General features: G+C 31.2%; 5 protein-coding genes across 10 annotated transcripts; 3 read left to right on the forward strand and 2 right to left on the reverse strand.

Annotated features, from left to right (window-relative positions):
- Positions 1–446: 446 nt before the first annotated feature.
- Positions 447–3,120, forward strand: LOC141526260 (uncharacterized). The gene is made up of 2 exons (XM_074241166.1): positions 447–654; positions 1,012–3,120. The coding sequence occupies exons 1-2, from the start codon at positions 612–614 to the stop codon at positions 3,039–3,041; spliced, it is 2,073 nt and encodes a 690-aa protein (XP_074097267.1). The 5' UTR covers positions 447–611; the 3' UTR covers positions 3,042–3,120.
- Positions 3,121–3,484: 364 nt separating this feature from the next.
- Positions 3,485–8,293, reverse strand: LOC141526258 (vesicle-fusing ATPase 1). Of its 3 annotated transcripts, none has more exons than XM_074241160.1 (6): positions 8,225–8,293; positions 7,844–7,932; positions 7,297–7,521; positions 5,553–7,181; positions 5,140–5,298; positions 3,485–5,059 (listed from the first exon to the last, which is right to left on the reverse strand). In XM_074241160.1, the coding sequence occupies exons 1-6, from the start codon at positions 8,228–8,230 to the stop codon at positions 4,942–4,944; spliced, it is 2,226 nt and encodes a 741-aa protein (XP_074097261.1). In that variant the 5' UTR covers positions 8,231–8,293; the 3' UTR covers positions 3,485–4,941. The 3 variants fall into 3 exon arrangements, with proteins under 3 accessions (XP_074097261.1, XP_074097262.1, XP_074097264.1); XM_074241161.1 differs by having other exon boundaries at positions 7,844–7,929; positions 8,225–8,264; XM_074241163.1 differs by lacking the exon at positions 8,225–8,293 and adding an exon at positions 8,095–8,116 and having other exon boundaries at positions 7,844–7,929.
- A 231-nt stretch (positions 8,294–8,524) lies between these two features.
- Positions 8,525–9,600, forward strand: Ox (ubiquinol-cytochrome C reductase complex subunit oxen). Its single transcript, XM_074241170.1, has 3 exons — positions 8,525–8,642; positions 8,745–8,893; positions 9,427–9,600. Exons 2-3 carry the CDS (start codon positions 8,753–8,755, stop codon positions 9,463–9,465), a joined length of 180 nt encoding a protein of 59 aa, XP_074097271.1. The 5' UTR covers positions 8,525–8,642; positions 8,745–8,752; the 3' UTR covers positions 9,466–9,600.
- A 214-nt stretch (positions 9,601–9,814) lies between these two features.
- Positions 9,815–21,770, forward strand: LOC141526255 (uncharacterized). Of its 3 annotated transcripts, none has more exons than XM_074241154.1 (6): positions 9,815–10,266; positions 11,252–14,592; positions 18,375–19,028; positions 19,180–19,393; positions 19,534–19,674; positions 19,747–21,770. In XM_074241154.1, exons 2-6 carry the CDS (start codon positions 11,287–11,289, stop codon positions 20,337–20,339), a joined length of 4,908 nt encoding a protein of 1,635 aa, XP_074097255.1. In that variant the 5' UTR covers positions 9,815–10,266; positions 11,252–11,286; the 3' UTR covers positions 20,340–21,770. The 3 variants fall into 3 exon arrangements, with proteins under 3 accessions (XP_074097255.1, XP_074097253.1, XP_074097256.1); XM_074241152.1 differs by having other exon boundaries at positions 9,815–10,010; positions 11,249–14,592; XM_074241155.1 differs by lacking the exon at positions 9,815–10,266 and having other exon boundaries at positions 19,180–19,318.
- Positions 21,771–22,368: 598 nt separating this feature from the next.
- LOC141526259 (dnaJ homolog subfamily C member 7-like) lies at positions 22,369–26,331 on the reverse strand. 2 transcript variants are annotated; one of them, XM_074241164.1, is made up of 12 exons: positions 26,115–26,330; positions 24,833–25,574; positions 24,528–24,616; positions 24,330–24,454; positions 24,069–24,257; positions 23,882–24,000; positions 23,650–23,800; positions 23,412–23,576; positions 23,159–23,324; positions 22,941–23,084; positions 22,759–22,849; positions 22,369–22,685 (listed from the first exon to the last, which is right to left on the reverse strand). In XM_074241164.1, the coding sequence occupies exons 2-12, from the start codon at positions 25,570–25,572 to the stop codon at positions 22,547–22,549; spliced, it is 2,118 nt and encodes a 705-aa protein (XP_074097265.1). In that variant the 5' UTR covers positions 25,573–25,574; positions 26,115–26,330; the 3' UTR covers positions 22,369–22,546. The 2 variants fall into 2 exon arrangements, with proteins under 2 accessions (XP_074097265.1, XP_074097266.1); XM_074241165.1 differs by having other exon boundaries at positions 22,581–22,698; positions 26,115–26,331.
- Between the last annotated feature and the right edge of the window lie 336 nt (positions 26,332–26,667).

Genomic DNA, 26,667 nt, shown 5'->3' on the forward strand with positions numbered 1-26,667 from the left:
TAAAGTTGTGTATAATAATCACTATATTTACAAAAACAGATAAACATAATTAAATAGAATGACTGATGATTGATATTTGTTACAATGGAGTGTAGTTTATATAAATTCTCTGCTGATATTTAAAATACGTAAAATAATGGCCTCAAAATTAACTCGTACGTCAAATGAGTCTTTTATTATTAGATGTAAATACTTTGTCAATGTAGTGAGCATTATAATATTTATTATAGATTGTAGCAGGTGATAAATAAATGATAATAAATATTAATTAATTTTATCTTTAATCTAACTAATTATTTTATTATTTATATTTTACCTTGTTATTTATTTTTTTTTTTTAAAAAAAAAGTTTCTTTAAATAATTTTTAATAGAGATAATTCATTTTTCCCGCGTTTTCCCTTCTCTAATCCATAAAATTTTCCGACTACGACTCTGTTATCTTCGTCTTTACTCCATGTATGTGCAGAAACTAAAAAAACCATACTCAACACTGCTGCAGACTTGTAAATTTATAAAAAAATGTGGAATTATTTTTTTTATTATTGATATTAAATTATTCTTAATATTTCAATTCAAATTTTAACATCTGACACCTGATAAATAATTAATAATGGAGGAGTTAAGAAAAGCCGAGCGTGGAGCTCGATCATTTCGTAAGTATAATTATTAACCTTCAATGATAAAAATTTTTAATTTTTATGACATTAAAGTTAGCAGACACTTGATAATTTTTTTATTAAAAAAATTATTAAAAAAAAAATTCAATTTTAAAAAACTTTAAAAACTACAAGTGCAATTTTTTAAAAATATTATTTAATTCTAATTTAATAATTCAAAAAATTAATAATGTCTGTTAAGTTTACTATCATAAATCTTAATTAATTTCAGTGTCATATAATAATAATAAAACATTTGCTTCTTAATTTAAAAATGAAAAAATAACCCAGCATTTTTTTTATCATCAATTTTTTATCGACAATTAATAAAATCCTAATAAATACCATTTACAGATTTATCTGGTGAGAATTCCGAAGACTCACTGGCGACAGAAGAAGAAGATACAATAGTGTCACACCTACGCGACAGCAAGTTGTTCACGACTTCCAACAGCTCTTTAGAACTCTCGACGGAAGATCGGAGTTCGTATTACGCTCGCAAGTACCCCCGTCTGGCTAAACTGGAAGAAGTTTGCAGTCAAATAGAAGAAGAATCAGAACTTGAGTTCAGAAATTGTGTTAAGTCTCACAAAACACTGAACTTCACTGTCCAAAACTCGAACAGCTCCGAGACTTTGCTTTCAGATTCCTCTACAATTACTGCCTCTGAATCTGGCTATGACGCGGAAGATTCAATGTCTTTTACCATCCAGACAATCAATGACTTGTTGGACTGTCAGATTGACGACTCTGTATCAAAGTCTGGCAGTTTTCAAGACTCTTTAATCCACCAGAGTTCTTTATCGAGCACTCAAACTTCGTACATGGAATTAAAAGAAATTTTGCGAACATTTAGTATATCTGAACAAAACCTAGAAATTTTTTCAGATGACAGTCAGTTCTTCCAACTTCAAAGTCGGTTTATTAGAACACTAATTAAACTGCCCGAAGATTTCCAGATCCAGTTGAGAACAATCCTTGAGGAGTCTGACAAAAATTCTCATTCTTCTGTTGATTTTTTCAAGAGTTGGTTGCTGCATGCTATGGACAACACTAAAAGTGTCCATGAACGGGCTATTAGCTCTCACCCGGTACTCCGTCCATTAAAACTGGCCAAAGCTTCAGTCTCTCCGGGGTCTCAGTCTCAATCTCTTCATCCGGACTCAACAGAGCTAAAAAGCAGCGATTTAAACGAATTGTCATTCACCACCATCGAAAAAATCTGTATGCAAGATGAACTGCCTCAAACTCCAAAGCCAATGCCGGGATTGACTGAAGAGCAAAAAAAATCTCTGGAACTCTGTCAAAAGCAGGAGCTTGAATTGTTGTCAGAGTCACCATATTCTTCCCAAAGCTCTGGAAGCAAGAGATGTGTAGAATCCAGAGATGGAGGTAATCGTAAAGCTCGTTCATTGGTTGATTCTGAAGGTCGAAGGCCTGCTTCAAGTTACCTTACATCATCAAGCGACTGGGATATTAGGAAGGAAGTTCTACACGCTGATCTTCATCAAAGTTGGATGGAATTTAGTAGCAAAAAGGAGCAAGAAAATAAAACCCGCAAGTCCTACGCTGATGAATTTATGGAAATGGTTAATAGACATTTTCAAGAATCAGATAAGTCGAAAAATCCCTGCGGGCTTAAAGAGTCCACTGTTCAAGCAGCTACGGCTAGAAGTACAAAAAATTTTAAAGCTTCTAAATCATCAAGCAAAAGTTCGATGGGAATTAAGAAAATAAATGGCTCCAAGAGAAAAATAACAACGGGTTTTATTAAAAAAAGATCCTTAATACCCATTCGCAAGTCTGGTATCAGTAAATCAGCTACTATATCAAAGGCTAAGGTGTCTTTCATGCTTGACATGATTTACTCGACGTCTGAGAATCAAGAATCAAGAATACCGGCTGGTGAAGAAATAATAGTATCTGGTACTTTGCCGAATTTGCTTGATAAGAAGTCTACTTCCAGTCTTTTGACTCCGAATTCGACTGGAAGATCTGGAAATTCTGAGAGTCTGTCAAGTGGAAGTTTTAATCCTGGAGCTCCCATTCCAATGATTAGTATCACTTGTCCTTCGCCAAATACTGAAGGAATTAAATCGCCCTTTAACACGAGCCCTGGGCCTAAAAACTATAAAAAGTTTCAGAGGAAATACTTCTGTACACCGGGAAGAAAACCTGCCCCGAAAAAAAAGAGAATTTTCTTTCCGACTCCGGAAAAAAATATATTCTCTAAGACACCTAAAATTGAAAAGAGTTCCGGTTATATATGCTCTAAGCCGATTGAAATTAAAGTTAAAAGTCCCGTGGGGGCTTATATTCGCGGGGTCTTGAGCGCTAGTGCCATCGCGGACCCAGATCGTGTTAGGGAGTTTTTAGCTAAGTAGACTGCAAAAAGAATTCAGTCGTTTTTATATTTTTACTCTATTACAAAATTAATTAGTTTATTTTATTTATTTTCAAAATCACATTAATTTATTTATTAGAATTTAATTTTATGATCAAAAAAATTGTTAATTATTGTGATAATATTTAATTTTTATAAATATTTATATTTAAATAATATCAAAACTGTGATTTAATCTATTTAAGAAAATTAAAAATAAATATACATGGTAAAAATAATAATTGCATTAATTTAAAGTCTGATTTTGTAAACTTTATATGAATAAAAATTAAATATAAATTTTTATGACTAAAATATTTATTTTATAATTGTAAATTACACCTAATTATTAAATATTTATTTAATTTTTTTTTCTAACGAAAAAAAATTTTTTAAGCGTTGATTAAATTAAAAAGACAAATTTTAATGACGCAGAAATGTTTACTTTATTTTTTATACAGATAGCTCTAAATACAGTGAATCAACATTTATAATAACAATACTAGCGAAATATCTTGAGATCTGTAGTAAGTTTCTTAATAAATTAAAAATATTCAATAATCCGATAAATAATTGACATTCAACAATAAAACATCAACTATTTAAAAATTGAATAGTTATTAATATTAAAAACATAGTTAAAAAATAAAAATTCGGTACATAAAAAAACCTCCAAACAAAATGATCGATTTAATTAAAACAAAATAAATATCTCTTGAATTAATGACTTGTACATAAGAAATCTGTAAAAAAAAATATTAGGCCCAGTAGTGGCTGGAATGACAAAAAAACTTGACTATACGCTTTTAAAAAAAAAAAAAAACAATTTAAAAATCTACTGAGTAATTTGATAATATGCAAGAGACTACCGATATTTCAATTACAACCAATCGATCAAGCCTGACGATAATCCGTTCGGATCATAAATTAATACATCAGTCAACTTTTAGTTTTGTCTTATCGAAGCCTGATAATTATTGCTTTATAAATTACATTATTTTGCTTTGTTTTTAAATATTAAACTAAATTAATTAAAAATAATTTATATTAACAAGCGCGAGATACAGCAATAAAAATATTTATCAATGTTATGAACAAATAGTTACTATTTATTTACTTATTTTTTGACCGGCAAAAAAGAATATAATTTCCTGACACTGCTCTGATAAAACGGCAGTAAAATTGTCATTTTAAATTAATTAAAAGACAATTAACGCAATTAAATCTATCTGGTTGAAACTATTGCACTTTTTTTTTTAAGTATTTAACTGAACTGTTTTTAATTTTATTGAAAAACAGTTTATAATTATTACAATAAATTCAACGTTTATAATTAACTTATTAATTATCAATCAATATATGCGTGTATATATATATATATATATAGTATAATGAAATATATTTGTATTTATATATTTATTTTTGTTTAATTTCAAAGTGCATAAACTTGTTTAAATACTACCAGGTAAACGTCATCGATATATTGTAATAAAATAATTAGACACGTTTGTTATGTGTCTTGGAATGAATCCTAATTAATTTATTAGTGCATTTAAGAAGTCAGAAATGCGTTCAAGATACTAATATATTGATTTTATTTACTCAATCACGTGACTGACTATCCTACTTGAATTTTATTACTATTTATTTCTGTGTTTTAGATAATAAAACACAATCCTCCATTTAAATTATCACTTCAGTTGTGACCAGTCGACGCTTATCATATCAATACTCTGGTATTTAGACGCGAACCAGCGGTAACTTTTTTATATCAAATTGTGCTGAATTAAAAGATCTTAGTATATTTAAATATTCTAAAAATTCAGCGAATTGACTCTAGGATATTAGCTAAATAAATAAATATAATTACAATTAATTGTACAGGCTTATTTGCTGATATTTTACTCAAGACCACCTTCCTCTTCGAGTTTCGACAGGAATTTAGGTAGTCGGTAGCTTGGATCTACTTGTCGGGCCATGTCTATGAGTCCCAATAATTTTTTGATACCGATGAACACACTGTAATTCAATTTAATTCATTAATTAAAAATATTATAAAATCGACATCATAAATAAATTAATTTAATTTATAATATTACCGTTTTCCTTGAAGCTTAGCATGTAACATCGAAAGTTCTTGCTTAGTAAATACATCCTGGTCTTCTAATACTGCTAATAAATGATCGGGTGTTGATAAGTTCGGCACATGAAGAACGGTATTAAATGCAGAGATTAATTTCATGTCATCTAGTACTTGTCTGAAAGCAAAAATAAAAAAAAATTAATTCACGAAAAATATTAATACATTTTATATCGCGTTACAGATGCCATAAAGGCGTATAATAAAAATTTTTAAATATGTAAATTTTTTTTTTTTTTTTTTTTTTTTTTTTTAGGAACCAAGTCCAAAAAAAAAAATTTTTTTGGACTTAAAAAAACACAGAATTTTTATTATGCGTTCTTATGGCATGTGGAACGTGATATAATAAACATAGTAATTTCAATAAAATACCTGTCACTGGTAGTACAAAGTACAAGTAATTTTTTCCCACGAGGTGGTTGTTTTTTCAACAAAACCAACAACGCTTGAAGGGTCAGATTAGAGTACCTAGGTCCAATTGACCCGTAATCTAATAGACGTTCAATATTGTCGACCAATATACAACTGAGTTGGGAACGGTAAGCATCGTCAAAGAATTTACGTATCGTAAGACACTTGGCAGTCTCAGTATGTCCAACCATGTCATCTGGAGTGCAAACTTTGACGAATGGAAAGTCAGAATTTTTGGCAATTTGAGCAGCCAATGCAGTCTTTCCGCTGTTGGGTGGTCCTTCCAGTAGAACAGAAACCAAACCAAACCCTTCAGAAGCCCGGGTCTTCTGAATATCTAAATTACCGTCAGCAATTATTTCAGCCACAGGACGACCCCAGTTAATGATTCCACGGGCTAGCAAGTGATCCAGTACTTCTGCGGCTGTACCGAATGCCGGCTTGCAATCGTTTTCGAGCGCATGTAGGAAATCTGCTCTTGAAACCATCAGCTTCTCCATTGCTGAAGGGTCCAGCTCTACTTTACTGGAGACTTTTATCAGTTTATTCATGGCTGTACTTTGTGCTGCTCTTACCAAACCCTCCAACTCAGCACCACTGAAGTTTTTGGTGAGCATTGCCAGCTCTTTCAGGTCAACATCTGGAGCAATCTTATTGTGTTCACGCATTCTTGATGTATGAATATTCAAAATCTGAAATCTTCCGGTTTCATCCGGTAAACTGATCTCCATTTGCAATTCAAGCCGACCTGGACGCAGCAGAGCTTCATCAATCATGTCTCTTCGGTTGGTCATACCAATAACGAGAATATTGTTGAGTTGTTCCACACCGTCAATCTTTGACAGCAGCTGATTCACGACAGTGTCGTGAACCCCAGTATTACCTGCTACACTACCACGAGATTTACAGATTGCGTCAATTTCATCAAAAATAATAATATGAAGCCCACTGTTTGGCCCAAGCTTCTTCTCCTCTTCCTCTGCTTCAGCAAACAGCCTCCTGATGTTGGCTTCACTCTCTCCTACATATTTGTCAAGAATCTGTGGACCATTGACGATCTTGGGCTCTCTGGCGTTCAACATAGTACCGATCTGACGAGCCATGAGTGTTTTTCCTGTACCCGGTGGACCATAAAGCAAAATTCCCTTTACGTGTCTGCATCCCAGCTGGGTCATAATGTCAGTAGGGAATACTCTCGAGGCAAACGCTCGTCGGAAAATAGCGCTGAACTCTTTATCAAGACCACCAATCCCCATTTTTGCAAAGTCCCAGTCTGGATTTATGATTGACTGTCGTACCACTTTGCCTTTGGCTTTACCAATCAAATTTAGACTCGAATTATCTGCTTTCTCAAACTGAATTACCGTATCACCAAGGCAGCGACCCATCCTAGTCTTCTTGGGCTTTGATTTTTGTCCTTGCTCAATAGCAGTAACGTCAAGTGCCTCAAGATCCTTAACCACCAGCCCAAGCATTTTTTTATCCCCAAACTGGAACGCCAATTGCTGTCCCACTGTGAATGCATGTCCGGAAAATTTGAAAAGAAAATCCTTGACCATTAAATCGGTGTCATACGGCTCTGTCGTTGTTCTAAAAATAAAATAAAAATCAATCATCCGTTTTTTTTTTTTTCCATCCTTTTTTTTATCCGATCTCAACCAATTCTTCGGAATTATTTATATAAAAATATGATAAAAAAAATTACTTTGTTTTCTGCAGAAAATCAGCTTCCAATACAATAGTACCTAAAAAATTTGAACTTGATGATGCGTCAAACTGATACGGACGTACGTCTATTTCCTGGTCTACAGAAAGTGCCGCCCACTTTCTTTGTGGTAAACTGAATCCCACACATCCACGGGGCACATCATTGTGTGTCTCGACAGTAAATACATAGTTTTGATTAGGCAATGTCGTTACCTCGATATATCTATTAACATAAAAAATATATATATATATAATTAAAAAGCTAATCATTCTTAATTTTAACATGTGAAATTTTTTTCATAACAATTTAATTGTTATAAAATTAAAAAAAAATTGATGACATTAAAATTAGCCGACGTTCAACAATTTTAGATTTGTTTTTTTATCAATTAAATTAGAACAAAAAAAGTATTTTTACAAAATTGAATGTATAATTTTTAAAACTTTCTAAATGTGAAATTTTTTAAAATAATTTTTTCAATAAAAAAAATTCTAAAATTTTTTAGATGTCAGTTAATTTTATTGTTATAAATAACAACACTTACTTGACATCTTTTGGAAAGTCAACAGGACTAATCGCAGCACAATTCCTTAAACTGAGCTCGTCCGTAGGACATCTTATCGCTCGCATCTTCTGTAATAAACGTCAACAATAGATTAATAATGATAATAATAACATAACAACATACATAAATTTAATTAAATATTTCCATTAAATAATCAATATCAAAATATATGTAATCTAGTTTGTAACAATAATTTAAATAATAGCGCAATGGCGTCATAAATTACAAACATCTTTAGCAAGTCAGTAAAATAATTAGTTTGGTGAAACAATCTATGACAACGTCATTGTCAATTAAATGTTATCATATAAAAACTCGCGCTCTTATTAATAGATAATGAGTTTTTCTTGAAGCACTTACCATCATTTTTGCTATATTTATATACTATCTCTCCCTGACAATGATTTTTACGCGACTATTTAATCTAATACGTAGTATGGATCTCTGCAATGCAGAAACTTCCAACGATTTTAATGTACCAAAATCTCCTTGTCAATTACCAACATTACCGCCAATTATTCTCCTTGCCTCCGAAAAATTATCCAATCAAATTGTTTCTTCTGTAGAGATTTCACTGAGCACAGTTGTCGCCACTGATGAACTTATCGATTTTTGACAGCCAGCGCAGTCGCTGTTATTTTTAGAAACTAAATTATTAACAGCTGATGATAAATTGGGTGAATTCATTTATTAAGATCCAGGTCCAGGTCATCTACACCTTGCACTGTCTATGATTGATTTGTACTGAGTATTGACATAGCACGAGTTTACGTAAGCGGTAAGATTAAATTATATTTTACTTTCAATAAATAATAAATCAAGTATTTAATTTATTAAATTAATATCCATTAAAATTACTTGCTATTTTTTTTTTTTTCAGACTCCAAAATGGCTTTGCAAACGACACTTTACAACATCTTCTTCAAACGCACGTCAACATTCATGGCCTCTATTATGATCGGAACATTTTTCTTTGAACGATCGTTGACTGTTGCTTCTGATGCTATTTTTGAGGCAGCAAATAAAGGAGTAAGTTATATAGTTAATTAATTAATAGCTAGTTTTATTAAAACATTAACCAAACTATCAATCATGTTTTTAATGTCTTAATTAAAAATCAGCTGCTAACCAACAAATAGTAAAGTTAGAGAAAAAAAATTAATTGTCAATTAAAATTTAAAAATATAAGAAACTATTTTTGTTTTATATTTTTTTAAATTAAATTAAATACTTAAAATGTCAAAGTGATTTTAAGAATTGCTTTATTAAACACTAAATTTAATAAAAATTGTTCAGCTAAAAAGTTATAATTTTTTTTTTTGTCAGCTGTCAATTTTAAAAATTTTTTTAACAAATTAATTACAATAAAAAATGCTTCGAAAATTTTCACTTGTAATTTTTATTAATTTTCACATGAGAAACTATTTAATTAAATTTTTTTTTAATAATTTAATTGCTATAAAATTAAAGAAAAATGTTTAATATCTGTCAATTTCAGTGTTACTTAATTTTAATAATTATTTATGCATAAATATAATAACAATTTTCTTTTTTTATTTCAGAAACTGTGGAAGGACATCAAACACAATTACGAGAAATAAATAGACAAATGTTTCCTCCAACTCTTAGATTAATAAAAATTATTTAATTAAATTTAAAATCTATTAATTTCATTAAATATGTCACGCTTAAGTAAAATGCATCAATGTAAATAAATAATCAATGTGCATGTAAAATGCAATTTTAATTATAATTATCCTCCAACCAAAATGCTCCTTTAAAAATAATTTCTGAAATAAAAAATAGATTTCATGAAAAAGCGAGTTCTTAATTTTAATAAATAAAGTAAGTAAATTAAAAATAAATTTTTTTTTTTTTTTTTTTTTAATTTTAATAAATAATAACATACATTGTACAAACTAGAGTATAGTAACGTTATTATTGTAGCAATTACCTGGGTCATGCGCAGTTGAATTCAGTGACGTTTTATGAAGCAATTGCACCTGTATCATTTACAGTAATAGCATATATCTATACACATGCCAGTCTATGTGCAATAAAAAAAAATACTGTCATTCTCATTAGCGTATGGACGTTAGTAAAAAATCACTAGGATGAGTAGTGTGTGAATTCATCAAGGACAAAAGTAATTACCAATTTATTTACCATTAACTAAACCAGCTATTGATAATCAGAGCTGTCAAAATAAACTCCAATACTGTTTTCCATTATATTACTCACTCATTTTAAATTACTACAAAAAAATAAAACAAAGAAAAACAGATATACACTATAAATTAAACACATATTATTTTTTTAAGTGAATAATAATCATTACGTCATCTAGTGGTGAAAACTTCCTACTTTCCATAACCTATCGACTTCCTCAACTACTCATTAATGTTTGTAAATAATCATTTTGATAATTTAATTTTTTATCTCCATATATTTATCAAGTGTCTAATTTTCGGGTGTTTGTCTGTTTAAATTGTTAAATATTTAACAACAATATCAACTTGTTGGAAAAGTAATCAGCAGTATTGTATTGTTTGGATGTCTGTTAAACAAAAAAAATCTGAGACTACCTATTTGTGCATTAGAAAGTTTAACAATGATGAATAATTGTGATTTATATATGTATATCAACAATCATAATTATTTATATTATTATTATTATTATTAGTGTTATATTTTAATGTGATAAATATATGGTCTGTGATACGTTGTTTAAATGTCAAACAACAGAAGTATTGAAAGTGTGTCAATTATATACTATTTTTGCTTATAATTGTCATTCAAGACTCTTAAGAGTATTAAAAAAAATTTAAATACTTAAAATCATTCATTATTTTATGACACCGAAGTTGACAGATATTAAAAAATTTTTAGAATTCTGTCACAAGTAAATTATTATAAAAAAAATTTCACATGTAAAAATTAATAAAAATTACAAGTGAAAATTTTTAGAAGCATTTTTTTATTAAAATTTATTTGTTAGTAAAATTTTTTTAATTGACAGCTGACAGCTAAATTCATGAAAATTAACTTAGCAGATAGTTGATAATTTTAAGAATTTTTGTAACAAATAAATTATGGCAAAAATTTACATTTAGAAATTTAAAAAAAATACAAATGCAATTTTTTAAAAATAATTTTTTGGAAGAAATTTATTTGTTAAAAATAATTAAAAAATTGTCAAGTGACAGCTAACTTTAATGTCATCTAACTTCAATATTACACTATTTTTTGTTGAACTTAATAATAAATATAATTTTTTAAATATTCAAGTCTTTGAATTTTATTTTTAATTTCACTTCACAAATTAATTAAGTAATTATTTATAAAAAAACAATAATTAATAGTTTGTATTTTGTTTAATTTCAGCAGCTGTAGGAGGATAAAAATGTAAATATAATATTGTCATGAGTGGTCCAGACCTTCGAGAGCACTCGTACGTGAAAGTGCTGTATGACTTTCAATATAAAACAACAGAAGGTCGAGAGATAGCGATAAAAAAGAATGAAAGATTATATTTGTTACAAAAAACAAATGCTGATTGGTGGCAAGTCGTCAGGACCTGGGAGCAGACATCTTTTTACGTACCTGCGACGTACGTCAGAGAGATGTCAAAGAGTGGCGGTAACCAGAAAAAGACATCTGACGAGGATAAAGATGTAGCATTCGAGTCATTAGATGGCCCAAAGTACAAGAACATGCCTAAGGAGACATCCAGCGCGATGAAAAACGTTAAAAAGTGGCTGGCTGGGGCTATGGACAGCAAACAGGAGTCTCCAGCTTCCTCGACTATCGCTTCCTCGTCATCTTTGTCCAAGTCTCTGTACATTACAGATGAATCTCACAAACACAATGCAATGGATTATCAATCACGCGCGGAATTAAAAGTCGGCTTAGCCGCTATAAAAGCAAAATCTTTGGAGCGTGATCGCGAAAGAAGATCCACGTACGAGAGACAAAAATCGGAGCAGCCTGTTGAAATTACTAAATTCAAAAAACGACCCAATGAAACGCCAAAAAAATTGCCCAATACAATGGGCATCAAAGATATTGATTTAGACTTGCTATCTTCTTCTCCTTCTTCGTCTTACAAGCTTACAAAGAGTTTTTCCACCAGCCCAAAGTCGTTTGACGCGCCTGCTGCAAGAATAGAAATACCGCTGCCTGACCCCTTCAGACAGGAATTGAAGAGCAGCTTAGATCGTCGGCGCAAGATATCTGACAATACCGATTACGATAAACTCGTTCAAGAAAACCGTAATCATGAATTGAATCGACAGTCGAGAATAAGAACTAAATCCTCCCATTCAGACGACTCTCAATTGGAAAGCGATAATGATGAAAGATTTTTATCGCGAGTCGATGAGAATCCCAAGAGACTAGACAAGCCAGAGTCCAAGCTCAGTGTTTCGCTGAGAGAAGATTCGGGTACTCAAAGCGGTCGTCAGAGTCCCAGTGTGTCCAATAGAAACAGCAGGAGTTTGGATTTAGATTCAAAGCAATTTTCTCTTCGCACTGAGAGGAGTTTAAGCCCGAAACTAAATTACGGAAGACAATTAACTGTCGCTGGACAGATTGCTGATGAAGAAGCAGACGCCAATAATGCAATCAGTGATTGCAAAATTCTTAATGACAAGCGTCGCACTTGGGCCGTTGAAGAGTTGATGTCTGAGTTGACGCAGATGTGTCGCGAGAGAGTAAATAATAAAAAGCCACCAAACTTTCAGTTAAAGAGCACAGAAATAAAAGGAAACTTTGATCCGTTGGATGAACTCACTCGGGAGCTACATGAGATGAATTTACAAAGATCTGAGGAAAGTACTCCGCAAGCAGAGACACGGAGTGAATTTAAATCCAATGATGGCTCGCCCAGCAATGTTTGCAAGATATCGATAAACTCTACAAGTGGGAGTAGAACACACGATTTAAATTCGATAAATACAACAGTCGTGATTGATAGAGACGACGATGAACTTGAGGATATCACTGAGCACTCAAATATATCCGAAGCGTCTGATTTGTCGGATAGTTCTTTAGCGTTCCGTTATCCGAAAGTTGAAAAGTCAACATTTACATTTCGCACTGGTGAAGTATTACCGCAATCTAAACCGCTAAAATCACCGAAGTCTCCGAAAATAGACGAGTACAACGAGGCTAATATATTGAACGACTGCTCACCGGATGACAAATTTGATAATCGATCATTATCACTTGATAAACAATCGCATTATCTTAAGAGCGCGACAGTTACAACAACAACAACAACAACAGCAACAACGACAGCGAATGATACAAATCACTCAAGTCCGGACAATGATCACGAGTCATCGGGCTACTCAAACTTTAAAATGCGTCACACGGGTAAAGTTAAAATGCGTCCTAAAGCAAAAGTTAAATCTGATGCCGGTAGTGAAACGCATGGGGAATTAAAATTGACACCATCGTTGGAAAAACTCGCTAGTGAAATTCAATTTTTGCCGGCTAAAAAAACAACTAATGTTAATCATCACACCAGCAATCACAATCATAATCATAGTCATAGTGATAGTCATAGTCATAGTCATAGTCATAATCATAATCGTAATCGTAATAATGATAATAGTAATAACAAAATATATAAAAATACGTCGTCGTTAAACGAAAGTATGAGTGACGGTGACGCGTATGATGACAGTGGGATCCACGACGAAACGTACAGATCTGAGGATTCTGGGAGTGGCAGGCGTAATATTATTTACAGTAATAGCTTCAAAACAAAGCGTGAAGGCAGGTATTTTCATCGCCATGAATTTACCGACGACGATGATGACGAGGACGAGGATGACGATGACAATGACGATGACGACGAGGAGGACGATGACGGGATAATTAGTGCTGCTAGAAAGTGCAATTTAAAGAAGAGCTCGACGCTCCATTGTGCTACGATACCTGAAAACTATCGCCGGTTCAGAATCAGCAACGACTTTGCCGCTATTCTGGCGAGATCCAAGAGAAGAAGCAGGAGTTTGAGTGATTTGAATTCTTTTGACGATGAAGAAGACGTCATGGAAAACGTTACCTATCCACAAAATTCACCCAAAATAAAACCGGTGCCTCTCCCGAGGACCAAGATCCCGGCGATAAAATCCGAGGATGAGTTGTCAACAAGGGGGGAAGAAATGGAGACTGTTGCGCCGCTGCCCAGGAAAATTACCACCAAAAAAGACTACCCGGAGGTTTGGGTGAACTCGAAGCAAGTTCCAGGGTACGGGGGCCAGATACCGGAGGTTGATATCGAGTCCAGCACTGCCGTGGGCTTCAAGAGCTTGCTTTGCACTTCCGACAGCGGCTCGGATAACTGCCTTCAATCAAAAGAACTCGTAAACAACGATTCAAACGAACGTCATGATAGTTGTAATTATAGTAGTCATTTTAAGAACCGGGGACTGGAAAAGTCGAGCTCTAGGGCTAATTTGAGGAAAGATGGAGCCAAGGTCAGGGAAAGTCCGTCAGATGAACAAATTCTTAGCTCCAACGCCAGCTCTGAAGCTCTCCAGAGTCAATCGGAGTCTGAATTTACCGGTGGATTGGACGCTTCTTTGCAACCGAGTCCTGTGAGTATCAGGGTGGCTCCAGAGTGTTACGAGTGCGCAATTGATTTGCCGCCTGGGTGGACACAAAAGTACGATCCTCATACTGATCAAATTTGCTTCATTAATGAACAGGGTGATAAGGTGAGTTTATTCTTCTTGATATTTTTATTTAATTATAAAATTTATTGATTTTAATTTTTAAATTTATTTTATTAGTTAATTAATTGAAATATTTATTAATAATTTATTAAAATATGTTATTAGATAAATTTAATATCTATTAATTATGACTTATGACAATTGTAAAACAGATGCGAAACTTGAGAATGTTTATTGTGGGAGTCTAAAAATAAAATCCATTAGGGAATAGTGTGACAAGCAGAAAAATCAACGATAATGCAGACTACACATGTGGTGTTAGATATACCCAGCTAAAAATTATTGTCGTCAGTTCACCGCCCAACAACCAATTTATTTACTAATTCCATGGACGTAATTAGTGGCTCCGGGCGATGACATCACCTCGGATAATTGGATAAAATGGATAGTCATATGCACCCGGGTACATGCGTCAGAAGTGAGAGAAGGAATACTCAGGAATACTCACCAGTGTCTCAGCTCGTGGAATTGAGCTTGACCTTACGAGTTGAACCGGTCACCCGTGACTAAACCCATTGGTCCACTGGATATGAATCTTCGCTTAACTGCTCCTTATAAATGATTATTCTACAAGTATCCATTTATTGTCTTGAATTTTTCAATAAAGCCAGACTGTGATGTGACTTTAATTGTAAATTAAATCCAAAGATCATTGACTATGACCCAAGATTCAGGATAAAACATTATTATTTAATTATTTATTTAAATTATCAATGAGTAAACATTTTTTAAAACTTATTCTATTTGAGATAACTGAAATTTCAGAGTTGTCGCTGTTGCAAGAGAGTTGCAAGAAGAATTTTTCGATATCTTCCCTCAGAAATTCTGATCGCACAAATACAAGAGGACCCTCTGTGCTTTCTTTAATGCCTCTTACGACTACAACAACAAATATGTGTATACTGCAGCAGCGTCTCGTATCAACTGCACACCCTCAATCTAAGACGTAAAGTATCATCTGACACTGGTGAATATTCATATATTCACTTAGGTATCAACGGTCATGTTTAATCAGTGTGCGTGTACGTTAAGCTGAAATACACTATTTATGTATTTTAAATGTACAATATAGTAGTAATATAGCATAGTACATATATATGTACTATGTATTTATGTATTTATGAAGCAAGAGCAAAGGCTACTAACCCGCTTGAGCAGCACATAGAGCCAGATAGAGAGAGAGAGAGAGAGAGAGAGAGAGAGAGAGAAGGATCGACTAAGGCTAAAGACATGGTGCTCTTGTGTGAATCACATGTGTGTATAGTAGTTTTGAGTGAAGGCATTGAGCTTTCAGTCTCAATTGATGTAGTCAGTAAGCGACGCGAATACTTCCAAGTAGTTTGGAACCACTGATGCGATTTACAACCACTCAAATTACTAGTGTCTTATTCTATACCTTATTATTATTTATTTTTATATTTATATTACAAAAATAATTATTTTTCAATAATAAGTTAAGTGAGCTTTTGTTATTTTTTTAATATCAAAATCATTGAACGGGTGAATGAAGTAAAAATGCTCAGTCATTCAATTTATCTAATTAATTGTTCATGATTGTTCATTTATATTATCAATTACAAGTTGTTAAAGAAGTCTGTTTATTATTAGAGCACTAAAGATACTGTTAAATTATTTTTTATTCAGTATTTAGTTTAAAAATTAAATTCTCAAGTGTTTGAGTGTAACTGTGATTGCAAAACCGCGTATGGTAACGTGAGGATGTGGTTAGCTTTTGAACTGACGTAAGCCCGGCTATAAAATGCTTGCGGTGGTTTCAGCTCAGATAAGTAAAGGCGTGAAACTATATAAAAAAACACCAGAACAAATTTAACCGTAGTAAATTTAGTAGTTTTATATAATTGGAATCAATTTAGTTTAGCTACGATGAATGACGAGCAGAGCTTAATGGAGGAGAAGAGCATTCTCGCATGTGTTGCACGTGTTATTGGACATAATCCGACAGTTAGTATTAATTACGGTTTATCGAGTTTCTCCAAGGCTGAGATTCCCGCCTACGAATGGCTGTCTGATGATCTAAGGAGCAAAATAATTCAGAGTTGTGAGCACGTTCCTACAAGACAGGGGTACCCCGTTGTCGACTGGTTGAAGCAGATAAGGAATAATTGTGATTTTTGTGAAACTGGAACCATGTCTCAGACAACAATCAATGTCACTACTAACTCAAATATTAATTACAATAATTTTTATTTAAATTCCAGTTTTGACAGTGATAACACCAGAGACGTTGACGTTGACGTCGATGATGAATCAAGCAATTACGATGAAGAGATTAATATACAAGAGTGTGAATTAAACCCAAAAGGAAATCCGGAAAACGAGCTTGTGGGAACTAGTCCATGCACGAGAGTAGGCGAGGAACATAATAAGGAAAATGATATTAATATTACAAACGAGGAAGTGGGATTCTCGTGCTGCTTAGATGACGTCGCTGACTCTGATAGCGAAAATGTTGATAATTCGAGCTACATGAGTGAGTTTATGCCCGATGGACAGTTCCCGGACACGAGCAGTCACAGTTGGTCTTTTTCTGAGCTCACAATGTACCCCAGGAGAGTTGTGTGCTGCGTTGATTTAATTCGCGATGAAAGCGGGTACTTTACGTCCTGCCAGACCAACTCTTTTGAAAATTTGCCGGAGCCTAAGCTGGTTATGGAGCACGACGACACCGACGCTCTGATGGTGTGTCAAAAATTCCTAAATGAAACAACCTCGGTTGATAGATCACGGAACGATTCATCGGGAAGTATGTCAACAATTCCTGGATCGTATGACATCGGTTCTTATGAAGCCAGTTATCATTTCGTGGAAGAGAATACTGATTTACATACCAGCGGTAGCAATACCACCAGCGAACCGATCGTTATGAATTGCGAAAATAACTTGTCATTAAGTAATGTCAATGTAAAAGTGAACGTGACGTTTCCGAGTGATGTGGATGCAGCTGCCGCTGGTAATGTGCGTTGGACACAAACTTTTAATAATTTTGATTCACATGACAGTAGAAATAGTAAAAGTATAAATAATAATAATAATAATAATAATAATGTTATTTATGATTATGATTGTAAGTTTGTATCTAATGAACAGTTGTACAAATCTTGTGATAATTTAGATACGGATAATACGCGGCTATCAAAAATAGAAGACTCTATCGGGTCTGGAAGCTCGTATTTGCAGGAGCTTTCGCGTGAGGTTGATGAAGAAGTGGAGGAGTGTACGTCATTTGACGATAAATATTCGCAGGCAGTTATTTATGAAAATTGGAATACGTGTTTAACCAGTGAATGCTCGTCACAGTCGCTGGATGATACTCGAACCTCGGAATTTTATTCGCCGATTGAATTTAATGAAACGGCCTTTGATGAAGCTGCGGGTATTAATAATTTTTGTGATTATGATGATGATGATGATGATAATTATAGTGGCATTGATAAATTTAGACAGAGAAAAGGCTCTACTTCGAGTGATATTTTAATGTGGAAAAAAAATTTATTGCTTTTCAATATGGATGATGAAGACGATATGCGACAGGTATAATTATATTTATAATTTCGTCTGGAAGAAATTATTTTTGCGCTTAGGATATTTATAATATTTATTAAAATATTTTATTATTTTGTTCAAGGTTTAATTATCATTTATCATTATAGTAAATTTGATAAATTAATTGAATTATTTTTTTTTTCCATGTGAAACTAAAATTATAAATTTTTTAAAAAAAATAATATTAATATTTGTTACAGTGGTTTTCTTCAAACGACGATGAAGGCAAGATATACTTTTTTGAGGAGAACAGCAATGAATCTTCATGGGTACTACCAACAGTCACGGCTAGTAAATCTCAAATTAACGCACCTGCTCATAAAGAAGAAAAGCCGATAGAAGAAGATAGTAACGCAACAAATGAATTTTCTCAGCCGGAAAATTCTCTGGCTGGTACACCTTACATCAATCAGAACTCGAGTAATAATGACGCCGTGTCAGTATCTGGGTCAAAAAAACCGGGGCTGAGCGACTGGCCTCAGCTGTCATTCGACGGGAATATGATAATTCTCAAAGAGGGCTTAATAAGTCGTACCAAAATCACAGAAAACGGAAAAAAACTACGCAAGAATTGGAATACTTCCTACGCCGTGCTTACGGAATTATTTTTGCTTTTTTTCAAGGACTCAAAAACATTTAATACGATGATGAAGAGCGGTCAGTCGCCCATAGCCAAGCCCGACATATCGGTTGATCTGAATGGAGCGATTATTGAGCCCGGTGAGCGAGCTAGTAGCAGAAAAAATGTTTACATGATTAGTACCGTACTTGGTCTTCAAGTACTTATTCAAAGTGATAACACAGCACTCGCTGCTGAATGGTTTCAAGAGATACATGGAGCCATACGAAAACTGGTAATATTTTAAACCACTGTACAAAGTATATATAATAATAATAATAATAATAATAATAATAATAATAATAATAATAATAATAATAATAATAATAATAATAATAATAATAATATAAATTAGACTTTAATTTACTCATTCATTTTTTTTTCAGCCATTCAGCTTCAAATCTCAAGCAAAGCCTTTTGCTGGACCACCGGAAGTACGTAAAATCAGTAATAGTAAATTATCGGCTGATCAATCTGAAGAGTCAAAGAAGTCATCCAAGGTCGCAAGATCTCGGTCTATGAAAAGTAAATATTTATTTAAGTCTAATGTAGACACGATCACTCGTAGGCATTGTAGTTTAATGCATGTAATTAATTTTGGTAATTATTAGTTTCTTTTTTTTTTTTTTTAACGGGCTCTGGTAGCGGTATTAATTTTTAACAGCTTAATAATTAATCTAACAGTTATTTTTATAAAAATATAAATGACTAATTAATATTTTTTTTTAATTATTAATTAGCGGTAAAAAGACTTGATGACTCGCTTGAAGATCTGAGCGGAACTGTTGCTGAAAGACAGACTAAAATAAAGGCTAAATTACGTAGATTTTTCCAGCGACGTCCTCCCGTTGAATCTTTAGTTAAAAATGGAATTTACAAAAGTAAGCATCTATAATTAATTAATTATAAATGTAAATTATTGAGTTTTATTGATTTTGTTAATTTGAAATTAGATGAACCGGCGTTTGGCTCTTATTTAAAAGATGTTTGTCCAACGGAACATCCACGAGTGCCCCTGTTCGTGAAAACATGTATCGAAGTCCTAGAAAGTAATGAAGACAACATGAAGACTGACGGTTTGTACCGAGCCAGTGGAAATTTGAGTCAAATCCAAAAAATACGGCTGCAAGTTGACCAGTACAATCTCAGCGTCCTATCGCAAGAGGAAGACGTTCATGTCCTGACTGGTGCATTAAAATTATTCTTCCGTGAGCTTAAGGAGCCGTTGATACCATCGAGTTTTTTCAAGGAAGCACTTAATGCCAGTATGCTGAAGAAAACCTCCGCAAAGATACAATGCTTCCGCGACATTGTTAAAGCATTACCTCCGTCAAACTATGACACGCTGCAGTTTTTACTGAAGCATCTTCTAAAGGTAACCTCTTACCAAGAATTCAATCGTATGCATATACCAAATTTGGCAATAGTATTTGGGCCAACGTTGATGTGGCCAGCTGAAGAAAGCGCAAATATGGCTTTAGATCTTATGCAACAAAATTTAGTTATCGAATGCCTTTTGTCTGAGTACAATAAGATTTTCAAATAGATTATATATTATTTATTTTATAATTAAAATATTAATTAATCATTTACAAGTTATATTAATTAGTTAATTAATTATTAAAAGATAAAATAATAGAGGGTGAATTATAATATGAAAGTATCAACCACCCCGTTTAATTGTTTAAATCATTCCGACGAATTTAGTGCATTAAAAGGTATCTATTTATCATAATATGTATTTTTTGAAAAATAATTATTTTAAGGTAGCAAAGAAAAAATTATAATAAAATATTATTGCGTTTAGATATTTAAATTGCGATTGTTTAAATAACAAATGCCATTATCAAATTGCAAATAAAGTATTTTTCTTCGTTGCTAAAAAGTTTAACTTTATGCACAAATTATGTTATTATTAATATTATATAAAAATAATTTTTTTAATTATACAAAAATAAATAATATATATATTATATACGTACAGCTGGGCAATGCATGAGCCCGGTTAAAATTATTATACGTTAAAAATAAATAACCAAAATGTGATTGTATTTATGTAAATAACCTGGAGAAAAAAATATTTGTTGAGACAAATTTAGGCAACAGGAAACAGCCGGTTTATAAATTTTAACATCACTCCATTAGGACTGTTTATCAATTTAAGTATTAATCTATTAATTAATCATTATCATTGTTAACGAACAAATCAATGCCTCTTACAAACATTCCCTATGAAATGACTGTGACGATAACTCGTAATTTCCATAATATTATTGATAAAATTATAAAGTAACGTCAGTCAAATCTAGTGGTTTAATATTTTTTAAAAATAATAATTTTTTTTTTTTTTATTTTAATTGATCAATTAACAATTTATTCATCACTTTTAATTAAAAGCTACTGATATTTTGCATGATACCATAATTATAGTGTTCTATTTCCCTTAAAATAGAAATAAATAGATAATCATATAGCATAATTATTATAAATATATACATCACAATTATTTGGTAACGAATTATGAATTTTTAACTATTTTACGTCCAAATAAAAATTTTAAAATTGTTTAGAATATTTAAAAATATATGAAAATAAATTTGTGGGTAGCATTGAATCAATTGGTGATAAATGTTATTGTTTATTAATATTGTTCTTTATCTTGAATGTTAATACAGTCTATTTATAGGAATGGAATAAATATATGGTGTTGGTCTTTAAAAAAAAATTTATCTCGACTTATGAAAATAAAGTGAAGCGAAAGAAAGCCTTTATTGAATGTTTTATAGATCGAACTATATTTATTTTTATAAAAAAAAAAAAAAAAAAAAAAAAAAAAAAAAAAAAAAGGTAGAAGTGATTATATTGAATGAGTATACTATAATATAAGAAATGAAAATGCACTGTTGATATTCGAAAAATTTAATTATTTAATTATTTCAAAAATATATTAAATCGCTGAGGTTTATTTTATTAAAAAGCGATTTGATATTTATTAGTAATTTTTTGACGTTAAAAAAATTCGCACAACCAAACTTATTCGTTCGAACAAATAATGTTTATGATATAATAATTGATAATCAAATGTGTGATAGATTATTAAATTGATTGATTAAATGATTAAAGATTTTTCCTTCATTATTATTAACGGTTGTGTCAAAGATTAGATATCTAATTCATATTATTGAAATATAGGATTAAGACTGTTGTATATCATTATAAAAAGAACAAAGCAACAAAGTAATATTATATTAATAATATGTCAAAATGATGAGTATTAGCTTCCAGTAGATTTCAAAAATAAACTAAATTATTAAATTTAAAACAATCGAGTGTCATAATTGTTGAATTTCAGCTTTTAAAATTTTAAACGTGCAATCAAAAGAAATAAACATATGTATAATGGAATTTAAAGTTTTGTATAAAACTTCTTTTTTTTTATTTTAATAAATTACATTTATGTAATTACTTTTATCATTGAATTTACAATGCGCGAATTGTTTGTAGAACAAGTTTTATATCTCTTATTATATATATATTTTTAATTGATAATTATTATTTTCAATCATCACTCTCTGTTGTATTATAGTCTTTTTATTATCACCAAAATTACAGTTATGTAAACGTAATAAACATTATATTTATTGTTATTACCTAATTTTGGCTTGTTATTTTTTCTTACATATTTAAATTAAACTGATATTTAAGAAATAACTTCAACTGATGATTATAACTAAAAAAATGAAAAAGTTAAGATTAGTAGAAACGGAATCTCCTTTTGTTCATATCAGAAAACATAAATTTCATAAGATTTTCATCGAAAGGACACTCCCAAGGTTCCTCATCATCGTTGTCATCGACATCACTATCAGGCTTATATTTCTTAGGATTAGAACTACGAAAAAAAACTGTTTTATTTTTAAATTAACTGGAATATTTTTATCACAATTATTAACAATTGAACATACCCATTAGTAAGCGATCTGTAAGCCCGAGTAATTTCTTTGAACTTCTTCTCGTTGTTTACTTTTTCTTCAAGAGATCCACTTGAATGACGATCTTGAAAAAAAAATATTTAGTTAAGATTTTATTTAAATATTAATAATAATAATTATTGACAATAACTGTAATAGTAAAAAAAAAAAAATACCGGGATGATGTAGTTTAGCTTTTTCATGATAAGCTTTTTTAATGTCATCCATCGAAGCGTTTTTTTTAACTCCTAATATTCCATGATAATCGTTCTTAGCTTTAGCGAGTAATTTTTTGGCCTCATCCAATAATTTACGCGCTTCTAAAATATTAAAACATCAATTTAATAATTTAAAAAAAAAAAATAAATTGTCAATTAAAAATAAAATTATTTACCAGAGCTCGATTCAATATTTACTGCTTTAGTAAAATCAGCGACAGCTTCTTCGTAATCGCAAGTTTCCACGTAATTCTGTCCTCTTCGCAATAAAGCTTTGTAAAAATTCGGATCTATGGCTAGAGCTTTCGTACATTCTTCAATAGATTTTGAGATTTCATCTAGCTGATGACAAAAAAAAAATAAATAAAATAAAATAAAATACTAAAACCACAAATGTTACTAATTTATAGAGAATTGATAAATGAAAACCTTGTAAGAAGCTTGTGCTAGATTGTAATAGAGCTTCATCATCATTCTCTGATTACTCGGATCGATTTGCAAAGCCTCAGAATATATTTTGTGCGCTTTACTGTATTTCCTATGGATGAAAGCGTTATTCCCTTCATTTTTTTTATCAATCAGTGCTTTAGCGTTCTGTAAAAAACAAAGAATTAATTAATTATACTAACTAGGTAATTTAATTGTAAAAATAAATTTAATTAATTACCTTGTATAACTTTAAGCCATCCGAATGATCGGGTACTAAGCGAAAAACTTCCTTTAATTGTGGAATAGCTCGCTCAGTGTCCAAATAATATAGACAGCGGCCGAGTAAATACACAACATCAAGATTTGATTGATTGCGCTTAAGTATGTCACTGTTTATAAATTAATTTAATTAATTAATTAATTAAAAATTACTATACTTATATACATAAATTAAAAAAAAATTAATTTACTTGATTAGTGGTTCAGCTTCTTTATATTTTTCCAAAAGTACCCAAAATTCAGCTTTTCTCATTTTGTAACTCACATACTGCGAGCTTACGGCTATCAACTTGTCCAAGTACTTGACAGCCTATAAAAATAATTAGCATAATAAAATCATCTGTAACTAGCCATAAACATAATTTATATCACAGATACCTCAGCATATTTTTTTTCTGACGACAACTTATCAATTTTATTCAAGTATCGAGTGGTATTATTAATTTTTTCCTTTTCGACACTTAATCGCTCGTTCTTTGGATCAACAGATTCGAGTTTTTTCACCCAAGTACCGGCTTCGGTGATATTACCCAGCTCAATTAAGCATCGGATTGCCCTTTCATGCCCCTAAAAAAAAAAAAAAAAAATGAATATTATTTAAATTAAAAAAAAAAAAATTAATAAAGCGTAAGTACATACTCTGACAAAAGTTGAATTCAACTCAACAGATCTTTTTGCATCAGCCAAACCATCTTCATACCGTTCCATCATAATATAACAAGCTGCACGATTTCCATAGTTCAATTCCGATGTTGGACAAAGTTCTATAACAAAGTTATTAAACAAACTAGTAATAATTATTATTATTATTACTCTTACAATAGAATTAAAACTTACCAATAAGTCTTGTGTATTGAGATAACGCTAATTTGTACTTTTTTTGTTTATATAAAATATTAGCCTCGTCCTTTTTCTCCTTCATCATTCTAAATTAAAAATTAATAAATTATTATATAAGTGTAAAAATAAAAAAATAAAACATTGTATTTTTATACACTGATAAAATTTTGAATCAAAAATATCATTTTGAAGAAAATAATTTTCTTGAGCTAAAATAATAAATTTTTGAAACAAGAAAATCATTTTCTTCAAAATTTTTGGCTCTTGAGTCAAGTTAATTTTTTTATCAGTGAGTTATATACCTTTCTTTTTTTTCTTCTTCAATTTTAATAGCTGCTGATGGTGACTGCACGTTACTCTTCACATTCAGAGGTACATTTTCAGTTGTCAGCTTTGTTTTTGTTACCGGATCAGATTTAGAAACCTTAGGCGCTGTTCTAACATTATTACTCTTATCACTACTATTATCATTATCAGTATCACTATTATCATTTTTCTTTGGAAATTTTACATTAGTTTCTTTTAGAACATTAAAATTAGCCTGATCCTTTTTATTTTTCTCAACTTTAGTCGACGAATCAGTTCCTTTAATATTTTCTTTCATTTTTTTGGGTTTCAAACCCTGGTGGTTGTTTGCTGCAGTGTCTTTCTTCATAGCCTCGCTGGCAAGTGGCGTTTTTTCACCAGAAGTTCTGCAAATTCGAGCAAAATGATTCTTTTCACCGCATTTTAAGCAAACTTTACCTTCAGCGGGACATTGATGCATTTTATGCCAACGCAATCCGCAGTTGAAGCACACCATCATTTCTTTTTTCTGCTGATGCTTGTCAGTAGCTGAAAACACTTTTTCTTCACAATCAGCTGGAGAGTTAGTTCCACTGGCACCTCCGCCATTATTCGACGCACGGTTTCTTGTTTTTTTTAATTTTCTTCTTGGAGAATATTGAAATTTGCCATACTGGGAGATAATATACTCCTCGAATTCTTCTTGATCGTAACACCTGTGTCCGATTCCACCAAAAAAGCTTCCGACTCCGAACATCTCTAAAATTATAACAATGAAGTTAGCAGTCAGCTGTTAATTTTAAAAATTTTTTTAACAAATCAATTTACAATAAAAAAATGCTTCTAAAAATTTTCACTTGTAATTTTTATGAAAATAAAGTTAGCCGACATTTCAAAATTTTTAGAAATTTTTTTTTTTTTTTTTGGAAAAATTTCACTTAAAAAATTTTAAAAAAAATTGTCACATGTAAAAAATTTGAAAAACTATGAGTGTAATTTTTTATAAATATCTTTTGAGTTCTAATTTAATTAATAAAAATAATCAAAAATTTTTAGACGCCTGCTAACTTCAGTGTCATTAATTTTTACATATGAAACTTTTTAATAAAATTTTTTTTTTATAATTTAATTACTGTAAAATTCCAAAAAATTTTTAATTCTGTCAACTTCAGTGTTTTATAGATTTTAAAATTAAATTTCGGCTTTTTTTTTAATATTTTTAATTATCAAGCTAACACAAGGACGAATTACCAAAAGGTATGTATTAAGTAAGAAATATAGGTAAATTTAAATATGTACTTGTATACTTATGCAGTAGGTATAATGGACGATAAAAAATCAACTGTCGTTTGTTCTAGACTCGGTTAATCTCATAATACATAACAATTTTATGTTAACTCAGCAGCACCGACACATAACAAAACAATCACACTCGGCTCGATGATATATATGATGATATGTTACGCGTAATAATTTTAAGTTCGAACTTGCCGCATCTACCGGCACGAAATGCGATCTAGTGAAAACTGACGACGATAGTCTTTGAGGGAACCCCCTACTCTTCTATTTTAATGTCATGTTCTTCCAATAGTATGTATGTATGTATGTGGCCATGACACTTTAATCAGCAGATATCTGACAATTTTTTTAATTTTTACAACAAATTATTAAGAAAATCAAATTATCCGACATCTTAAAATTTTCATAATGTTTTTTTTTATTGAACAAAGTAAGGTAAAAGACTCCATTAGTGGCACTTTTTTTTTTTTTTTTTTTTTCCAAGGAAAAAATGTTCTACTTGGAGTAAGAATTAAAAATTTTTTTGATCTAAAGGTCTTAAAAATTAGAAATA

Source organism: Cotesia typhae, unplaced genomic scaffold (assembly GCF_013202065.1).
Source record: "Cotesia typhae breed Kobodo isofemale line unplaced genomic scaffold, CoteBio_Ctyphae contig_33, whole genome shotgun sequence".
Lineage (NCBI taxonomy): Eukaryota > Metazoa > Arthropoda > Insecta > Hymenoptera > Braconidae > Cotesia > Cotesia typhae.

Bases quoted from the DNA above. Each gene is read 5' to 3' on its own strand.
- LOC141526260 (XM_074241166.1), top strand. From the start codon at position 612: ATGGAGGAGTTAAGAAAAGCCGAGCGTGGAGCTCGATCATTTC. The intron at 655-1,011 runs GTAAGTATAATT...TACCATTTACAG, and splicing joins GCGTGGAGCTCGATCATTTC to ATTTATCTGGTGAGAATTCC.
- LOC141526258 (XM_074241160.1), bottom strand. The intron at 7,522-7,843 runs GTAAGTGTTGTT...TTATGTTAATAG, and splicing joins GACTTTCCAAAAGATGTCAA to ATATATCGAGGTAACGACAT. The intron at 7,182-7,296 runs GTAATTTTTTTT...TTTTATTTTTAG, and splicing joins GATTTTCTGCAGAAAACAAA to AACAACGACAGAGCCGTATG.
- Ox (XM_074241170.1), top strand. From the start codon at position 8,753: ATGGCTTTGCAAACGACACTTTACAACATCTTCTTCAAACGCACGTCA. The intron at 8,894-9,426 runs GTAAGTTATATA...TTTTTATTTCAG, and splicing joins TTGAGGCAGCAAATAAAGGA to AAACTGTGGAAGGACATCAA.
- LOC141526255 (XM_074241154.1), top strand. From the start codon at position 11,287: ATGAGTGGTCCAGACCTTCGAGAGCACTCGTACGTGAAAGTGCTGTAT. The intron at 14,593-18,374 runs GTGAGTTTATTC...TATTTGTTACAG, and splicing joins TTAATGAACAGGGTGATAAG to TGGTTTTCTTCAAACGACGA. The intron at 19,675-19,746 runs GTAAGCATCTAT...ATTTGAAATTAG, and splicing joins TAAAAATGGAATTTACAAAA to ATGAACCGGCGTTTGGCTCT.
- LOC141526259 (XM_074241164.1), bottom strand. From the start codon at position 25,572: ATGTTCGGAGTCGGAAGCTTTTTTGGTGGAATCGGACACAGGTGTTAC. The intron at 24,001-24,068 runs GTATCTGTGATA...TTATTTTTATAG, and splicing joins CAGAAAAAAAATATGCTGAG to GCTGTCAAGTACTTGGACAA. The intron at 23,085-23,158 runs GTAAATAATTTT...TTAATATTTTAG, and splicing joins AAATATTGAATCGAGCTCTG to AAGCGCGTAAATTATTGGAT.